The sequence below is a fragment of the Ochotona princeps genome, chromosome 8 (genome assembly GCF_030435755.1).
Source record: "Ochotona princeps isolate mOchPri1 chromosome 8, mOchPri1.hap1, whole genome shotgun sequence".
In the NCBI taxonomy this organism is placed as follows: Eukaryota; Metazoa; Chordata; class Mammalia; order Lagomorpha; family Ochotonidae; genus Ochotona; species Ochotona princeps.
Window position 1 is genome coordinate 42,927,865 of NC_080839.1, and position 20,753 is coordinate 42,948,617.

A 20,753-nucleotide genomic window follows, 5' to 3' on the forward strand; every position below is an offset into this window, starting at 1 on the left:
GCAGCTCCACTTTCGATCCAGCTCCCTGCTTGTGACCTGGGAAAGCAGTTGAGGACGGCCCAAAGCCTTGGGATCCTGCATCTGCGTGGGACACCCTCTTTCTAGAAGAGTCTCCTGCCTCCTGGCTTCGGATCAGTGCAGCTCTAGCCGGTGCGGCCACTTGGGGAGTGAACTAGCAGACAGAAGATCTTCCTCTGTATATATCTGACTTTTAAGTGAATCTTAAAAACAAATGTATTTGAAAGGTGAAATAATGAAGGAAGAAGGGAGATGGGGGCAGATGGTTCAATCCTCCAAATATCTCCAACAGCTAGCGCTGGGCCAGATCAAAGCCAAGAGTCTAGAACACGCAGGTCTGACATAGGTAGCAGGGACCCAAGTAATCTGGACATCACCTGTTGCCTTCCAGTGTGTGCATTAGCAGGAAGCTAAACCAGAAGTGAAGCTGGAACTCAATCAGGCATTCCAATACAGGATGCAGGTATCTCAAGCGCTGCCTTAATCTGCTGCAGCAAAGTCCACAACTACATTTTTTTCTACAACTACTTTAAATTCAACATACCAAGAACAGAAATCTCAGCACTTTCCAAACCCTCTTATACTATTTTTCCTAGAAGAATCTGCATTTCTACCAAGTTCCCAGGTTATGCTTACATTGCTCAGTATAGGATCCAAATTTTGAGAACCACTACTCAAACCTTTATGCCTCTTCCTTTTTTCAGTCTTTTAAGATCCTTCCTACTTATCTCCTGGGCCTCCGTATTTGTACAATTAGCACTGTTAACATTTCACATCACACTAGCATACTGACCTTAAAATCCTACAATATAACATTCCAGGGATTAAGCACTAAACAATAAGGAAAGACTACAGAGCTGAAACAAGAACTATAATAACTGAATTTTTTTTCCCAACCTTACCCAAGAGCACGCTGAATGGTAGCATTATCTTCTACCCAGCCTCCAAAGCCATGAACAAAACCCCCACAATGCAACAGCCACCAAGCCCTCTCTTCTACTTCATCTCCTATCTGGTCCCTTCTCTCAAGCTTGTTGTTAGATTCCAGTTTTTATTTGTTTTCTTTTTCTTTTTAAAAAGTATTAAGAGAGTTCTTCCACTGCTGGTTCACCCCCCAAATGCCCACATGGTATGAGCCAGGCAGAAGCCAGGAACCCCATCTGGATCTCCCACATGTGTGACAGGCCCAAGGACTTGAGTAGTTTTCTTCCACTGCCTTTCCAGGTACATTAGCGAGCAGCTGGAACTCGAACTGGCACTCTGATACAGGATGCGCTTAACTTGAAATGCTGCAACACTAGCCTCTCCAGTCCTTATTTTTTCACATGAATTATTCTCTCTTTCTCAACCAACCCCATGTGTACCTTCATCTATTCACCTACATGGTCAGAATGATCTCTTTTTAAAAGCCAATTAGATGTCATTCTGCTTAAGAACAGTTTTCTGAGGTGGATTCTTCAGTTAAGATGCTCTCATCCTATACCGGTGATCCTGAGTTCTATACCTGGCTCTGTCTCTCCAGTTTCCTGCTAATGCACACCCTTGAAGATAGCAATGAAGTAACTGAGTTTCTGCCCCTCATTTTGAGATGTGACCCGAGTTGCCAGCTCAGATCTAGCTGGCCTAGTCCAGGCCACTGAGGACACTTGGGGATGAGTCAGAAATAAATAAATATTTAAGAAAAAAATAGCTTCTAACTGCTTTAAGGGATTTTTAACTCCTTCTTATATTATACAACCCCTCTACGACAGCCTCAATGTATCTGATGCTCTCTCCTAACCTCCTACCAACTTTGGTGAATTCTCAAAAAACTCACTCTAAGTTGAAAATATCTTTTCAAGATTTATGTATTTGAAAGGCAGAGTGACAGATACAAAGAGATTTTCCACTCACTAGACTACCCTCCACACAGGCCCAGGAATTCCATCCAGGTCTCCCACGTGGGTGGCAGGGGCCCATACACTTCGGCTATTTTCCGCTACCTTCTCAGGTGCTTTAGCAGGAAGATGGATGCAAAGCAGAGCAGCTGGGTGGGACCCAAACCACCATTCTGAATATGGGGTGTCAGTATTGCAAGTGATAGCTTAACCACTGTGCCACAATGCCAGTCTTCTCAGCTTAAATATCATTAAGTGCAAATATATATATATACACATACATACATATACACGAACAGATTATTAGGTGTTTTTCATATACCAAATCAACCAAATATCAGGGCTAGCTTAGTTTAGCCTATTTTAAATGTGGTTCAGAACACCTACATTAGCCTGTAGTCAGGCAAAAGCACCTAACACAAAGCTTACCTTATAGTAAATGTATTTAATTTATTGAATGTTGTAGACAAAGTGAAAAACAGAAATGGCTGTATAGGCCATTGTATAGGTCCTCACCATTACTACTAACAGCAAAAGCACACTGGGATGGTTTCTAGTGATTGCCTATCATTTCTGTATCACTGTAAAATTAAAATATCCTAGATTAAACCACCCTGAGACAGGGACTGCCTATACTTTAGTTCTTAAGGCTGGCTTGTACAGCTCATGTCTTTAGGACTTAATCATAAGCTCTCCATGCAGAGTGCCTCTCACCACTGCTTACTTACCCTTTTAAGACTCAGCTCAGGCACCCTATCTCCCAGGAAGCTTTCTCCATGTGACTTTCATTCCAAGTTTGGATTAAGTCTCTTCCTACCATGTGCTCCCACAGCACCCCATGTTTAGTTTAATAGCACACACCAAACTGCATAATCACTATGTTGTTTACCCCACTTGATTAAGTTTCTTTGCAATATTAAGTTTCTTGTACAGTTAGTACTAGGAATATTAACACTTAACTAATGTCTAAATAAACCTATCCCTTGCTATTTTCAAAACAGCAGCTCCAAAAAGAAATTAAAATTAAAAAAAAAAAAAACACAGCTCCCCAAATTTAGCATACACCCTAACTTTCTGGAAGACCTGTAAGGTATAGCCTGCTTGGCCCATCTCCAGGTCTGGATTCAGCTGGTCCAGGACAGAATCCAGCTAGGCTCCAGGCGATGCTGAAATACCAAGTGTTGAGACCAATGATGCAATTATACACGCTCTACTTTCAACACTTAAAGTGTTCTAGATCGCTCCAACTCTGCCTGCTGAGATTCTAAAAATCTTTTTAGAGCCAGCTCAATGGTCATCTCCTTCATAATAAAAATAAAAACAAAACCTTTTTCTAATCCATGAGAAATGTATACTGCTCCTTCCCTAATTTCCATCTAAGTTTCGACATACTGTTCATGAAATTCATCACATATTAACTTATTTCAGTTACTGCATTTGTCTTACATTCTTTGCAAAACTGAAAGCTAAAAACCTGCCTTAATTCTTTCAGGATCAAACATGACACCTGGTGAACAGCACACAAAATCTGTCAGCATTTAACGAGCCCTGTCGCTTGCGCCAGCCCCTGGGGCTTCACCTGGCCCAAACACTTCACAGTGTATGGTGAATTCCCAATCCTTCCAGCTTTGTCCCTCTCACTGCTGACTGACCCTTAGCCACCCTCATTTTCTCATCCATTGTGGTACACAATGAGTAGAGAAATCTCATTGTTCAGGTGAACTTCATACTGGACAACAAATAGGTTGCTTTGTCTTAAAAAACAAACACTACCCTTTCTTGACACAGAATGAACTAGACTGCATTGTATACAACTCTGAATGGAATTTAGGTAAATATCAATTTGTTTTAAATTCTAGTTGCAGATCATGCAGATGTTGACAACTTTACCAAAACGGTAAAACGCAGACACTGAAATGCAATTCATAAAATTTTAAGCTGACCTAAAAAACAAAATCACCTATATACCATTTTCTAACATCCAGAACAAAAAGGCATATTTATCTAGTTCAACAAAAACCTGGTCAGGGGAAAATTCTTCCGAGCTCAGCTCTCCTAGATTCTTATATACACATACATATAATCTTCATCTGGATGCTCAACAGTTTGAAACTCAAGTTGGGGTAAAGAAAGGAGATTTTAACACACAGAACATGAGGATTATGACTTTTCAAGGTAGCAACTATTGAAATACCTCTCAAAAAACATGCTTGGGGAACCTGATTAGTCTTAGCTTTCACTTTACTCAGAATTAATTAGTATTATTAATAAGTTAATACTACAAAGCCTGTTGACAAAAAATGTGAGCATGTTCATAACACTGAATTAACATAGGTTTTCCAAAGGGAGTGAAAAATTTCAAAACTGTCTACTTAATTAACTAGAAAAATTAACCAGATCTTCCCAATGCTTGACTTGACTAATCAGCATCCTAAATGGTAAAATTTAGCTATGGATATGGTCTTAATATTTTCAAACTAAAACAGGCTTGAAGCTGAGAAGCCACTGTCTTTATGAATTATATAGGTTCTGAAATGGTACTGGAAGGAAAAGAGCGAGCCAAGAAAGAAAATCAGAAAACTGGAAGGAGAAACACAATAGCCTGGAGAACCATACCATCTTGTATATCTTAAAATACTTTTAAAAATACAGAAACAGGGCCCGGCGCCAAAGCCTGGTGGCTAAAGTCCTTGCTTTGCATGCCTGGGATCCCATATGGGCGCTGGTTCTAATCCCTGCTGCTCCACTTCCCCATCCAGCTCCCTGTCTTTGGCCTGGGCAGGCAGTCGAGGATGGCCCTAGGCTTTAGGACCCTGCACCCACATGGGAGAGACCCAGAAGAGGATCCTGGCTCCCAGCTTCGGATCAGCTTGGCTCTGGCCTTTGCAGCCACTTGGGGAGTGAGCCAGAGGATCTTTCTCTCTTACCTCCTTTTCTCTGTATATCTGCCTTTCCAATAAAAATAAATAAAATCTTTGAAAAACTGAAAACAGTGAATATGCAAAAGGTAAGAAATTTGACAGCAAAAATAATTCCCCAAATACAGTCTGTTGCTCAAAAATAAGAAAAGGTGTATATCTTTTTTTTTAATATATTTTTATTAATATTTAGCATTATGTGACAGTTTCATAGGCTCTGGGAATCCCCCCACCCCTCCCCTCCCCTCCCCCCTGGTGGATTCCTCCACCTTGATGCAGCATTACAGTTCAAATTCAATCAAGATTCTTTCCTTGCAAACATATATTAAGCATGGAGTCCAGCTACTTGTTGTCCAGATGGGTTGAACAGTTTCTTGGGGAGACCATTTCTGGTCTGAAGTCAGAACTGGTATAATATCATCACAGTAGATTAAGAGTCCCAATATAACATCAACAGCAATTTGCAATATTATGGAGTTGACATGGTTTTGAGTAACCGGTATGTTAAAACAAACAAACAAACAAACAAACAAACAAAAAAAAAACCAAAAAACAAGTCCTAACCACAACCTATGATTAGCTCATTGACATCTCAATTTTAGTTTATATACAGGACCGGACCGGCTGCTATATACCTTGAAAAGGCTATAGGGTACCATTCAGCTGTCTCGTGTCTATTTCATTTTAGTATTTAGCCATTTGTTGTGTTGATGTATAATTTTGTTGATCTTGGCAGATTTGGGGATAATCTAGACTGGCTTGTAACTCTAACAAGATATTTGTCAACATTTAAGGTGCAGAACACTTTTTTTGGGGGGGGGGTGTGCAGGAAAATCCTCGGGAGTGACTAATCTTTGTGTCCCACCCAGCAAGGCATGAGCCAATCCACGCCAGCTCTTTGAAAAGGTGTATATCTTAAGTGAAGAAAAAAACTATCTGAAGCGAGGTCATTTTGCCATATAAGATATAAACAAATGACTGGACCATTGTTCCTCAAAATCAATCATCAATAAAAACACTGACTGTAACCAAAGACCTTCTAGATCTTGATGTTAAAGTAACACAGGTGCATTAAATTCTATTAAAAAACTACAGTGAAAGAAAATAGTCCCTAACTTCCAGGAGTATGCCAACAAGATTTTACTGCAAATGGCTCTGGCCTTTTTCTAAAGTGCTTTCTGTAACATGGGAAAGCCTGCATGTTGTGACTTTGTAGACTGAAGTTGTGTCTAAAGTTGGTAGACACCTCCCCTACACACCAAATCCATGACCCTTTCACACTGTGTACTTAACCTGCATTCTCACTACGTCCACAGCTGACCTATTTATTCTAACATGAAATTTTTTCGTCATGGCCACCAAATTCATTTTCAGTTCCAATGCACATAATTTCTCTCTTCATCATAACCCGCCATTATATTTTGAAATATTTAAGTCCTATCTACAGGGTGGCACATCACACAATTAAAAAGTGCAAGAAACTGCGTCCAGCTGTCTAAAAATCTTCAGACAACTGTCCAGACTTGCAGAGCAAAGTGCAACCACAGAATCACACGTCTGGATATTTGGATATGTGATACTCGGGGACCAGCACTGCGAGTTCTCTCTCCCACAGATGCAACTCTCGATTACAAAAAGGAACAGCCACGGGCTGCCCGGGAGCCAGAGCCCCGGCAAGGCAGCCGGCGCAAAGGGTGTCGTTGATCTCCAGGCCACCGCCACCGACCAGAGGCGGGAGACACACCCCTAGCGTCGATCTGAAACACTACAGCAGTGAATTCCACCTAGGGATTAATGCGAGGTAAGGAAAGACACATCTACATCGCCATGATTCAACAACAACCACACAGGACCCCAACAAAAGAGGACGAAAAGCCCTGGGCAGCATCCCCGCTGCTCCGGCCGCGTTTCCAGGCACACACCTTGGCTCTTTCCGGCTCGCCCGTGCAGGGGGAGCAGCAAGCCACCGACAGAACCCCCCCCCCCGCGGCTGTTTGCAGCCGCGAAATAAACACCACCGGGGAGCCGAGGGAAGTGAGGGGCAGGACTCCTGCCAAGCCTCGCGGCTCCAAAATGGGGAATGAGTGGGAGCAGGAGCAGCTCGGGAAAGTGGGTCTTACATAAAGCGCCATTTGCCACATATTATTATTTCCACCCGCTCTCGGAACACCCTCCAACTTGCCAAGAAGAGTAAGTCTGGGGGCGCGAGGGGGAGCTCCACGGGGAGCAGGGTCGGGCGGAGGGAACGTGGGATGCTGGAGGCCCTGGGGCGGGGGCGGCGGGGGTCGGGGCTCGGGAGACTCCCGGCGGGCGCGGCCGGGGGCGTGCGCAGGGGCCCCGAGGGGCTCCCCGGTGCAGCACCGCCAGCCAGCACGCCGTCCTGTCACGCAGCCGGCCCTTCGCCTTCCACCGGCCGCCAACGCACCCCTCGGCCGCCGCAGCGGGCTTGCCTGCACCCGCCGCAGCACCGGGTCTCTGGAATTTTCCAGCTGGGAGAGGGGAGCAGCGGGGACAGGGGGCGTCAGGGCTAGCCCCTCCACCCCCGGCCCCCAATCCCGTCCGTGGCTGGAAGCCAAGGTCTCACCATTTTGCTCGGCGGGTCGGCGGCTCGCTCTCAGAAGAAGGAGTGTCGGCGATCGGACGGGCTCCCGCAGGAAGCGGCGGCGGCGGCGGCCCTGGGGACGCCCGCGGGGAGGGGGTGCGCGTGGGGGAGGGGAGGCGGCGCCGCGGGGCCCGCGCCGGCCGGGTGACTGGGCACGCAAGGGGAGTGGACAGGGCCGGGGTGCGGAGAAGAAAATTCAGGTCGAGATGGCGAGCGAGCGAGCGAGCAAGCGAGCGCGGGAGGAGACGAGGCGAGAAGCAGGGAGGCAAGCAGAAAAGGACGGGGGAAGAGGGGACCCAGAGGGCCAGGCGGCTCGGGGACTTCAGCCTCGCGCTCGCGCCGGAGCCGTGACGGACTCACTGCAGTGGCTCGCGCTGACCCGCAACCTCAAGGCACGAAAAAAAAAAAAAAAAAAAGGGGGAGGGCGGGAGAGGGAGGGGAGAGCGGAGCGCAGCGGGGCGGAGGGCGGGGGCGCGCGCGGGGCCGGCGGCGGGGCGGGGCTTCCGCGAGCGCCGCACATCCGGGAACCCGCAGGGCGGCCGCCGCGCCGCTCTGGCGACTGCTGGTTGGGGAACGCCGGGCGCGCGGATCACGTCCGCCGTCCCTCCTCCGACCTCCTCCGTCGGCCGCCCCTTGCGTGCGTGCGGGGCGGGGAGAAGCCGGGGCGGGGCGCGGGGCGGGCGAGAGGGGAGTCGGGGGTGCGCACGTCGGTGACGTCGCATGGCGAGGCCCTTCCTGTCACGTGGCTGACTGGAGGCGGCCGGCGAGGAAGGCCGGGCAGGGAGGGAAGGAGGAAATGCGCGGGTGCCCCGATAGGGCGGAAGCGCCCGGGGGCTCCCTCACAGTCTGTCAAGGGGGCCCTCGGCCCAGAAGAGCGAGGTGGGGTGGAGGAGGAGCAGAGGAGCTAAAGGCCTAAAGATGTGGCAGCCACCAAGACGCCGCCCTCCCCTCTCCCCACGAAGGGGCGAAATCCAGGCTGTGGGAGTAGAGTCACAGGTATTTTTGCGAGCGGGCGTGGATCCTCACAGAGCCGCCCTTGCGCCCCAAAACTGTAGTCACCCGGGGCGGCGACCCCAGGCCCATTCTGTCACGGAAGACAGCCGGCAGCAACTCTCTCCCCGCCCCCAACCTTCCCAGCCAGCTGGGTCCCCACAGGCTACCCCTGCTGCCACAATCTTTTAATTTTAACAAAATACGCCAAGAGACGTTGCCCACGCATCCCTGTAAAAGGACTGTAGCCACTCTGGTGGCAGTTACCTCCCCCTAGAAAACTCGAGGCAGCAATAGGAGATGAAGTCCAGAAAAGCACACGGAGCAAAGTGATGTTCTGGAAGAAAGCTGTCAGGAGAGAAGACCTTAGCCTCTCAACTGAAAGCCATCAGTTTTAAAGGCAGCCTCTTAATGCTTCTTACAGAAGCACTTTATTCTTACACTCGTTGGCTTTCCATATGCTAAGCATGCGCCTTTTCTATTAAGGCTCAGTGTGGTGCCCGGTTGAGGTGCCTACCTCGTCTCCCCTAGCGACCTTGGTTCTGTGTCAGAACTAACCAGGGGAAGTTTTTTAAGCATTAACTGTAAGCTCAAGGGAGAAATCACTAAGTGACATTGTTTCTTCCACCCTTTAGTCTGAGTTACTTTTCTCTGTTACTGTTTGACACTAACATGTTACGGAATTGTTGGACCAAAGGTCCTTAAGTAAAATGCGTGTAAGGTTTTCTAGGTACATTATTTTTAAGGAGTTTCTAATAGAACTAAAACGCTCACTTTAAAATACTAATATGTGAACTATTACTCCTCTCCATGCGTTAAAGCCAGAGAAGAACATTTTTTTTTAATCTCTTGGACATTTAAAAGAAAAAGTATTTTGACTGAGGGTCTCTTTGTATTAAGATTTGACTTAGAAAAGAAGAAACAGGTACCTAGTAGTGCCACTAAAATGGCACCTGTTTTTGAATAACTAGATGAATAAACAATAGATGTTATCTCTGGGTTGATTTTTACAGAAAATTTAGCGAGAAGTGTGATGCCAGATAAGCTGAAGAGAGTCACTTCAGAGATAGCAGTCACCAGAAGGAAAAGGCACAGGGTGACAAAGGGGTACTGTGGACCAGGAAAGGCAGTCACTGACAGTGAGCGATGAAAACCCAAACAGGTGAGTGTATACCTTAGCGGGTGCAGGAAATAGGATGGGGGGAATAAAAGATGACCCGTTTAATTTTGGATAGCAGACAATATTATGATTCTCTCAAGCAAAGCGGGAAGGATGGAAGTTACTGAGTGAACGAAAATGAGTTTGGATTTAAAAGTGAAAGAATTTAGATCACTGCTGAGCTGTCCTGGTGCAGTTACCCAGGTAGAGGCTGTAAGTGGAATGGAATGGGCCTTTAGTCAGTCCAGAGGCTCTCTGATTGGAGTTGCTGAGTCTGGCACCAACCTCTGGCTTTGGCCTGACCTGGGCCAACCCAGCAGTGGCAGGCATTTGGGTTATGAACCAGTAGAACTCTAAATTTCCCTTAGTGGGAGAGGCAAGGAAGGGTTGACAATAGCAATAGAGCTGCAAGGAGAAAATCGAAAGAAGAGAAAGGAGAGAGGAGAGAGTAATGCTTGAGTTCTTTTTGGCCACTGGCAGCCTCAGGCTTCAGTATCTCCCCACTTGTCTTTGAGAAGCTAAAACAGTCCCAGGACATTTTCTCATTAATAGATTTTGAAGAACATAGTGATGCCCAGAAAAACTTCCTCATTCTTTAAGGGCTAATCAACTGTCTTTTATTTATATGTAATGTTTAATGGCTGTAGAAAACAAAATGGTACCCTGAAAGTATTTCAGTATACCATTTCCTCAAATAACCACTTTCATTCATGATTATATTTACTAACCACTGGAAGTCATGTTTGATTTTAAATTTCCCACACCTAATGAGAGGTGCCAACTGCAACCAAGAGGAAATGTCCTTGAAAGCACCTTCTTAGTGTACATATGTTGTTAACCCAGGTTTAGAGGAATTCCTAGATAAAACATGTGACCCAGTTCAGGAATCCCTGACTTAAGAATATATTGTATGTTTTGCCACCTACTTTCAAACCATAAAATCCCCTTCTCACTGTGTCTGAGATTGCTTGGGAACTAGATCTTCCTTCCAGAGCTCTTCTCACAGTGCAGGAAGGCAGGGACACATGTTATCTTCCCACTCAGAGTGCAGGTGAGGAAGCTATGCCTGCAATCTGATGAGACAGGCTAACTGGATCATTCCTTTATTCTTGCTAAGCAGCAGAAACTTCAGCTAAAGATTCTAAACTTTGGGCCTGGTGTGATGGCTCAGTGGCTCAATCCTCATCTTGCAGGAGCCAGGATCCGTCATGGATTGTGTCCCAGCTGTTCTGCTTCCCATGAAACTCCCTGGAAAAGCATTGGAGGATGGCCCAAAGCCTTGGGACTCTGCCCCCCATGCGGGAGACCCAGAGAAAACTCCTGGACCCCAGCTTCAGTTGGGCCTAGCTCTGGCTATTGCAGGTATTTGAAAAGTGAACCAATGGAAGGAAAATCTCTGTCTCTTTTCCTCCTTCTGTAAATCTACCTTCAGATCAACCCAGCCACAGTCCTTCTGGTCATTTGGGGAATGATTCGACAGATGGACGATCTTTCTGCCTCCCTTCTCTTTTTAAATCTCATCTACCTTACCAATAAAAATAAATAAAATATTTTTAAAGAAGATTCTAAATTTCATCTTGGAAACTTAAAGAAACTAGACCTCAAATACTGAGTGGATTTTTTTCTTCAAAAATAACTATTTTTTTAAAAAGATTTTTTAAATTGTTATTTGAAAGGCAGATTTACACAGAGGAGAGAGAGAGAGTGAAGGTTTTTTATCTGCTGGTTCATTCCCCAAGTGGCTGCAATGGCCAGAGCTGAGCTGATCTGAAGCCAGGAACCAGGAGCCTCTTCTGGGTCTCCCAAGTGAGTTCAGCGTCACAAGAACTTAGACCATCTTCCACTACTTTCCCAGGCCATAAGCAGGGAGGTAGATAGGAAGTGGAGCAGCCAGAACATGAGCTGGCACCCATTTGGGATACTGGCATTTGCAGGCAGAGGATTAGCTAGTTGAGCCATCATGCCAGTCACATAACTACTTTTAAAATTATGGACTTATTGATGCAAGTTTTCCAGTTACCACAAGAGAATTATAACTTTGGTTTTGTCTGGAATAAAACCTGGTACCATTCGTGTGTGCTTCTTACATGAAGCACAAAGTAAGACAATTTTTAAACTAAGAAAGTTTAAAAAATCGTGAAACATTTATGTAAGTTGATTCTGTATGTTGTACTGAACTAAAAATAAAAGAAAGAGATCTCACTGAAATCTGTTCCTAAACTTTTGTATCTACACATAAATCTATGTGCTAGAGGGTGGGAAGAACATTTGAAAAGGCAAATTTTTTGGCACTTTGTACATAGTGAATTTGAGTCTTTGGCATACTGATGATCTTCGCATATGTAAGTGTAGTGTAATTATCCACATAAAGGTGACTGATGAAACCAAAAGGCAGAAGACTGAGTTCAGAGTGCAGGAAAGCTACAGTACCAGATCAGAAGGAGAACTTAAAATGATCTCCACATGTCATTGGTAAAAGGAGAAAAAGTGATAGGAAAGCCAGAGGGGTGGGTGACCCACCAAGGTGTGCTGCTGCCTGGCAAAGAGGAATTCAAAATCCACGTGCAATCAGTATTTTCCAGTGTTACTGGGCTGTCCAGCTATTGTGGTCACAGAGGAACAAGGCTGAAGGAAACTGACTCGTGACATTTGTGCACATCCACTGAGTTGTCCAAGATTATGTATTGAAGTTGTTTCTTTTAAGTGTGGAGTCTTGCTGACTCCTTTGGTCTCCCATAAAAATGAATATGGGGTGGGATTTGGTGCCTAGAGAGTTATCACTTGAGATGCCCACGTCCCATGTCAGAGGACATGGATCAGTTCTCACTTCCACTTGCAATTCAGCTCCCTGCTAGTGCCAACTCTAGGAGACAGCAGATGACAGCTCAAGTGCTTGGGTTCCTGTAAGCCACATAGGGGGAGAATCAGAGTTTCTAGCTCCTGGCTTCAGCCTACTTCAGACCTGGCTATGTGGTCATTTGGAGTGTGAACCAATGGTTAGAGAATCTCACTCTCCCTTTTTTACTCTGTTTTTAAAATTTTGAAATAGATAAACTTTATGTAATTTTTAAGTGAAAGTGAATATTAAGAATGAGCTTGGGGTGGGCATTTGGACTAGATGTTAAGACCGCTTGCACCAATAATTGTAGTGTCTGAGTTCAAGTACCAGGTTCAAGTTTTGGCTCTGTTCACAGTTTCAGCCTCCTGCTAAGGCACGGAAAACGGTGGACATGGCTGGTGCAGTTGGATTCCTGCTACCCACATGGAAGACCCAGATGAAGTTCCTGGGCAAGCTTCAGTCCAGTTCAGCTCAGGTGTGGCAGGCATTAGGCAGCAGGAGACTGATGCTCTCTCTCTCTCTTAGCTAAGCCAGAATAAATTAAAAATTTAAAAGAAAAACCCTAGTTCTTACAAGTATACTAAGAGTTTAGTTTATACCATTTATGTAAACAGACAAAATATAGCTTACTGTAAGAAATAATGTTATTGCACTGGAGAAGATCTGTCATTGTTAACTCACTGATATGCTTACCTACTAAAAAATTATCTGTGTATCTAACATCACACATGAGATTGTACAGGACTACAATGAGATGCTTGCTGTAACCTGTGGCAGTCACCCATTTTTGTGTATACTGTGTATGGTCGTTTGATCTGAATCTAAGTGATCCAATGTGGTAGCCTCTATCCACTTGTAACTAAAATTCACTTTGTTTGCCCCATTTTAAATATTTGTAACTGTATGCTTATTGGCTTCCACATTGGACATTACAAGAAGTTCTGTTGATCAGTTCACTAAAGTCCTTTGCCTCAAAATGTTTATCATCAGTCCATAATACAGGGTTTGTTTATTGTAAGGGTAAGCACAGTTCAAATGTAATGAATCAATTGGAACTACAGTTGTTCCACACCTTGGATTCAGCTAACCTTGGAACAGAGAATATTTGAAAAACCATTTCAGGGTTCCGGTATCCTAGCTTGGTGGCTAATCCTTACCTTGCATGTGCCAGGATTCTATATGAGTGCCAGTTCAAGTCCTAGGTGCTCCACTTCCCATCCAGCTCCCTGCTTGTAGCCTGGGAAAGCAGGAGGATGGGCCACATCGTTGGGACCCTACACCCATGTGGAAGACCTGGAAGAAACTCCTAGCTCCTGGCTCCTGGCTTCTGGCTTTGGGTCAGCTCAGCTCTGTTTTTTGCAGCCATTTGGGGATTGAACAAGTGAAAGAAAGACCTGTATCTCTGTCTCTCCTTTTCATATATCTACCTTTCCAGTAAAAAAATAAATCTTTACAAAAAAAAAAAAAAAAAGAAAACATTTCATCTGTACTGACCGTGAACAGACTTTTTCTTGTCATCATTCCCTAAATAATACAATGTGACAACTATTTACCTACATTTTACATTATGTTACAATATCTAAATATTGTGCATATTCTAGAGGTGGTTAAAAGTATCAGAGAAGATTGTAAGTGCTACTTCATTTCATATGAAGGCTTGAACATTTGTAGGCTTTTAGAATCCACAGGGAGCCCTGGAACCAGTCTCCTACAGATGTCGTTAAGTGTCTTTGCCATTTGAACAAACGTATAGCTAGTACTCCTTTAAAAAAAAAACCATAAAAATCCATCTAATATCAGGAAAAATATATCGAGTATTTTTAGAGACTGGTTTTCCATTGCATATGTCAGAAACTTCACCAACTTCTCTTGAGAATGGCAGGACTGAAAGAGATTAGAAGACATGGAGGTCACATATTAGGCACAGTGACCTGTGTTTGCCTGTCGTGAATTCCATTGCTTCCACTAGAGGGAACTACTGTGAACATGGCATTATATTCCAGCAAAGCTATCCTCTTTTTCTCACTCTGGATACTGGCTAATTGTTCAGTGACGTAAATGAGTTAGCTTAATTCAAAAGGATTTTTGAGATCCAGGACCATGGTGAGCTGCTAGAACCTTAACATGGCTATTACAGGAAATGTTTTAAATATGGAAAGATCATCTGTAATTATAATCCATAATCATTTTGTTTGGATGCTGAACACGTGTATGTTTGATCAAAATACATGCAGATATAGCTATATACTACTTCCCAACACATTTTACTTACAGAGCATGGGTTAATTAAAGCTGTTTACACTATATTCTATTAGCTGGCTTATGTAGTTCATCCAAAATTTTATTTTGACCCTAAAAATAAAACTGATTTGACAATAATTTCTTCAATGAAGAAGCAAACAATATATGTAAAAGAAATATTAATACCACATAATGAACTACCTGTATTACTAAAACATGAAATGTTCAGACATTTCCATTCTAGATGGTAGATTTTCATTCTGTTTTTTCCTGGTTGTTAATGGGTACTTCCTTGCTCAATATTATAAACCAGAAGTAATTTATTACAAAAAAATTGACTGATTAGACCAAGTCTCTTTGCAGGAGTCAAATTACCACAGAGTGGCAGGCTTGCAGTGAGATTCCTATATCGCATGGCAGAGTACCTGGTTTTGACGCCCAGATTGGGATCCTAAGCCCAGCATGCTGCTAGTGCAGACCCAGGGAGACAGTGGTGCTGCACAGCCATGTGGGGGGCCTGAGTTGTTTCAGCTTGCTTCTGTAACCCCACCTGGGACTGTCATGAGCATGTGGAGAGCAAACTAGCAGAAAGGAGCATTCTTTCCCTATAGAGCTTACACCCCTTATCTCTGCCTGTGAAATAATGTAAATGACTTTTAAATTGTCACAGAAATTTGTGTTATTTAAGGCAAAAATTTTGGAACTGAATTTTAAATATTTAGTAGCATTTATATTTAGAGATATATATATATCTACACTTACAATTATAATTCAATAAATATAGAAATAAATATATGCAGTATAATCTTGTTCATTGTGACTATTAGTAAATGAGCCTTTCCTTCTACTTGGTCATTGGTGAGTCACTAAAATTAAATCTGCATGCTTTTTAAAATATTATGCTCTTCTGAAAATGATGTATAAATTGTGTAAAATAAACAAAAAATTTGCCCTGTAAATAGGATTTGTTATCTCCACATAAATAGAAATGTACACTTGATTTTTCACCTTGAAGTTATCATAAACCCAGATAGACTTCTCCTGATTGCTTCAGTGACAAATCTGAGGAAAGATAGAAACAAGTGTATTTGGAAAATATCTGTAGAAAATGGAATTAAAATGTTTATTTTGGCTCAAGCAATTTGTTTTAGAGATTTATTTATTTTTGTTATAAAGGTAGATTTTTTTATAGAGAAGAAGAGACAGAAAGATCTTCCATCCACTGGTTTACTCCCCAAATGGCTGCAATGGCTGGAGCTGAGCTAATCTGAAGATAGGAACCATGGGCGTCTTCCAGATATTCCATGTGGGTGCAGGGTCCCAAGGCTTTGGGCCATCCTCTGCTGCTTTCCCAGGACATAGCAGGGAGTGGGATGGGAAATAGTGCAGCCAGAACACAAACTGGCACCCGTATGGGATCCCAGCCCTTGTAAGGGGAGGATTAACCAATTGAGCCATTATGTCGAACCCACAGTTTTTGTTAAAAAGATTTATTATTTTTTTAAATTGGAAAGTCAGATATACAGAGAGGAGGAGAGACAGGGAGGAAGATCTTTCTTTCTTTTCTTTTCTTTTCTTTTCTTTTCTTTTTTTTTTGAGAAAGATCTTTCGTCTGATGATTCACCCCAAGTGGCTGCAACAGTCAGAGCTGAACCAGTCTGAAGCCAGGAGCCTCTTCCAGAAAGAGGGTCTCCTGTGCAGGTGCAGGGTCCCAAGGCTTTGGGCCATCCTCAACTACTTTCCCAGGTCACAAGCAGGGAGCTGGATGGGAAGCGGGGCTGCCAGGATTTAAAACCGGCGCCCATATAGGATCCCAGCGCGTTCAAGGTGAGGACTTTAGCTACTAGTCTACAGCGTCAGGTCTGAGCCCACAATTTTTTTTTAATGATGCATTTATGTATGTGAAAAGAATCTATACAGAGAGAAAAGGGAAAAAGAAGGAGAGATCTTCCATCCACTCTTTCCAGATGGTCACCGTGGCCCAGCCCTGTGCCAAAGAAAACCACCTTCCTTCCTAAGTAGCTTCTACACATTTCACTGAAGTAAAAAGCTGACAGTCTGAACAGTGATTCTGCTTAGTCTCTTTTAGCTTTTCCCATGATAGATGACATGCTGCCAGGTTTAGTTACAAGACATCAGTATCATCATATCTTGCTCCACCTAGGCAGATGAGTCCCTCCTTTTACTATCCAGGTATTTACAATTAGCACATCCTGGTGTCCTTTCCCAGTGTCAGTGTAACTGTCTTCATAAGCACAATTTCTCCAAGGGGGAAATAAAAGGACTTTGTGAAACATCGTGGAGACAGTGAAGAGTGAGGCTTCAGCACACAACTGCATCCAGGGCTTCCCAGAAAGTCAACTCTAGGTTCAGGGACTTAGTGTGAAGGCTAAGAGGCTGGTCAAGATACTCAACATCTCATACTGCAAGTCCTAGGCTTAGTACTCAGCTCTGGTGCCAGCTCCTGAACCCACCTTTCCTGCTGATGCAGACTCTGAGAGGCAGTAGTGATCACTCATCCTGATGGGAGAGGGAGCCCTGAATTGAGCTCAGGGCTTTTTGGCACCTTCTGAGCTGCCACTGTGGGCATTTAGAGAGGAAATTAGTCGGTAAGAGCATTCTCAATCTCTCTCTCCCAAATAAATAAATAAATAAAAGAAAAATTGTGGTTACATAAAATATATTCGTTCTGCTCATTGCCCCTCCTTTATTATTCTCACCCATTCCAAGACCTGAGCTTTGAAATTCTTCACCTACTTCCCTCCCCTTCCAAACCACACTTAGTCTCCCCTTACCTTGCTTCTTCTAATAGAGTCCTATATTGCACTGAAATTAGCATTAGGAATGTACCCAAGCTGGATGATTTTTATTTATTTGTTTCATTTTATTTGAAAGGTAAAAAGAGAGAGAGAGAGAGTGATCTCCTACCTGCTAATTCATTCCTCAAATATTTGCGTTGGCTAGGACTGAGTCAAGACAAAAAACTGGAGCCAGGAACTTTATTCAGATCTGTATGTATAGCAGGAACTCACCTACTTCAGCAATCACTGCCCTCTCTTGGTGTCTTAATGAGCTGGAAGCTGGTGTTAGGAGCTTTAGACAGGATCTGAACCCAGGCACTCCCATATGGAATGCAGGTGTCTTCACTGCCAGGCTACACCACTTCTAAACTACCAACTTTTTATTAAAACACAACCAAGCTTTTGGTTTCATTAACCAACACTCCCTATACTGCTGTTTTACTGTTGTATTTTATTTTGTCGGGGGTTATGGTTAAATAAAATATGATATTGAATGGAAATCTGAGAAGTAATGAAAAGCTAGAAAGAAATGTTTAGGGGCCCGACGTGGTGGCCTCACCTTGAATGTGCCAGGATTCCATATGGGCACTGGTTCTAGTCCCAGCCGCTCCACTTCCCATCCAGCTCCCTGCTCGTGGCCTGGGACAGCAGTTGATGATGGTCCAAAGGCTTGGGACCCTGCATCCACATGGGAGACCCAAAAGAGTTCCTGGCTCCTGGTTTCTGATCGGCGTAGCACCAGCCATTGCAGCCACTTGGGGAGTGAACCAAGAGATGGCAGATCTTCCTCTCTGTCTGTCTTCCTCTCTATATATCTGCCTTTCCAATAAAAAAATAGAAGTTTTTAAAATTAATTTTTTTCTTCAATATGCAAGTGCACTAACAGCAATTTTTTAAGCAAAATCCATCAATCCAACTTCAGAAACTAGGACAATAAGCAGTTAAGTGAAAGAACCTGAAAAAGGAAATACATGATAACAAAATATTGAATAAGAAGAGATTTTTATAAATACATTTTTTTATTTTACACCTACTTAAAAGGCAGAGTGACAGAAAAAGGGAAGAAGAGAGATCTAATACTTGTTGGTTCACTGCCTTACGGCCTGCAGCAGCTGACGTTGGGACAGGATGAAGCTAGGGACCAAGGACTCCGTTAAGGTCTCCTACATGGATGGCAGGAACTCAAACACTTGAGCATTATCTGTTGCCCTCCAGGATGCATTAGCAGGGAATTAGATCAAAAATAGTGTAGCAGGGACTCACATCAAACACTCTGACATGTTGTAAAAGCCACCACAAGGATCAGCTTCAATCATCGCACCACAATGCCTGCCCAGGAAGATAAGTTTTTTGATAAGAATTTACTTTTTATTTATTTGAGAGGCAGAGTTACAGGGGGAGGATCTTCCATACCTGATTCACTCCACAAATGACACCATTGGTTGTGGTTTGTCTTGACCGAAGGCAGAAGACAGGAGTTTCATTTAGATCTCCCAGGTGTATATAGGGGCCCAAGACCTTAGGACGTCCCTTGGTGCTCTCCCAGGTACATCAGTACCTAGGTCAGAAGCGTAACAGACGGGACATGATCTGGCACCCATATGGATGCCTGTGTTGCAGGCAGTTGTTTAATGCGCTATGGCACAGAGCCAGCCCTAGCAGGATAATTTGTTTTTTAATATTTTTTAAAGTTAATTTATTTTTATTGGAAAGGCAGAGAGGTTATACAGAAAGAAGGAAAGACAAAGATCTTACATTTACTGGTTCACTCCCTAAATGGCTGCAATGGCTGGTGCTGAGCCTATCTGAAGCCAGGAGCCAGGAGCTTCTTCCAGATCTCCCACATAGGTACAGGGTGCCAAGGCTTCGCGTCATCCTCTGCTGCTTTTCTAGGCCACAAGCAGGGAGCTGGAAGGGAAATGGAGCAGCAAGGACACCAGCCAACATCCATATGGGATGCCAGTGCATGCATGGTGAGGATTTAGCTGTTGAGCCACTGTGCCAGGCCCAGGAACAGAATTTTTTAAATGGCGTTTTCACAGACCTTGTCTCAATCTGGAAAAGCTGTGACAGCTTCAGCGTGTGATAGGGAGAGGATTTGTTATAGATTGAGGTCTTACAAAATTGTTGGGACTGGTGCAATGGCTCACTTGGCTAATTCTCTCCTTGAAAAGTGCCGGGATCCCTTATGGGTGCCAATTTGTGTTCTGGATGCTTCACTTCCCAACCCGTTCCCTGCGTGTGGCCTGGGAAAGCAGTAGAGGACAACCCAAAGCCTTGGGGCCCTGCATACATGTGAGAAGCCTGGAAGAAGCTCCTGTCTTCAAATAGGCTCAGCTCTGGCCATTGATGCCGTTTGGGAAATGAACCAGTAAGCTAGGCTCTTTCTCTGTTTTTCTGAATCTGCCTTGCCAATAAAAATAAATAAGTCTCCCCCAAAATAACTTACAATTCATGAGTCATAAATAATTGTTGAATAAAGCAAGAAATCCAGGTGATTTTTTAAAGGTGAAACTCTTTACTATTTTCTATTTAATATTATTTCTGTTTCACTCCTTTAGATAAAGTAAGCTAAGAAAGTATCTCCTTCTTGCAAACAACATGATCTTTAACTGGTTATAATTCAAAAAGTCTATTTCAGTGTTTTCTGAAAGTATTTTTTTTAAAGAATTTATTGATTGTACTTGAAAGTCAGAGTTACAGAGAGAGAGAGAGGCCCATTTATTGGTTCATTTCTCAAATGGCAGCAACAGCCAGAGCTGAGCTGATCTGAAGCTGTGAGCCAGGAGCTTCTGGGTTTCCTAAGTGGGTGCAGCGTCCTAAGAACTTGAGCCATCCTCCACTACTGTCTCAGGCCATAATCAGGGAGCTGGATCTAAAGTGGAGCATGTAGGACTAAAACCTGTTCCTATATAGGATACTGGTGCTGCAGGCTGAGGATCAGTGTGCTATGCCACCATGCCAGCCCTACGCACATACATTTTAGGTTTTAAAAACAATATAAAATGAACGTTCAAATTGGAGCACTAGGTTTTAATATCATTAAAATATGTTTCTATTTTGATTTATATATTTTTAAAATACCAGGTTTATATTTTTTATATTGCTTCAATTTTTCAAAAAGGCACTTGCTGGTGGTGCTATGGCTCCTATATGTGGGTTGAACAAAGCATCATATAGATGTCCTTCTCATAGCAACACAGTTTGTAACACAGTAGTTGGAGAATGACAGCTGTGTAATTAAGGTAGATTGATCTATCAGTCTGGATATCTAAAACTGAACTCACTGCAGTTAACTTGTCTCATTG

The 20,753-nt window shown here is 43.7% G+C and overlaps 1 protein-coding gene and 1 long non-coding RNA gene across 2 annotated transcripts in view; one reads left to right on the top strand and one right to left on the bottom strand.

Annotated features, from left to right (window-relative positions):
- Window positions 1–7,837, bottom strand: part of PPP3R1 (protein phosphatase 3 regulatory subunit B, alpha) — a 53,582-nt gene extending 45,745 nt beyond the window's left edge. The window contains exon 1 of the mRNA XM_004580083.4: window positions 7,398–7,837. Within this exon, the coding sequence (XP_004580140.1) occupies window positions 7,398–7,400 (3 nt within the window). The 5' untranslated portion in view covers window positions 7,401–7,837. The remainder of the gene's footprint in view (window positions 1–7,397) is intronic.
- Window positions 7,838–8,142: 305 nt separating this feature from the next.
- Window positions 8,143–20,753, top strand: part of LOC131481001 (uncharacterized) — a 32,887-nt gene continuing 20,276 nt past the window's right edge. The window contains exons 1-2 of the long non-coding RNA XR_009245974.1: window positions 8,143–8,411; window positions 9,419–9,567. This is a non-coding gene — a long non-coding RNA (uncharacterized LOC131481001). The remainder of the gene's footprint in view (window positions 8,412–9,418; window positions 9,568–20,753) is intronic.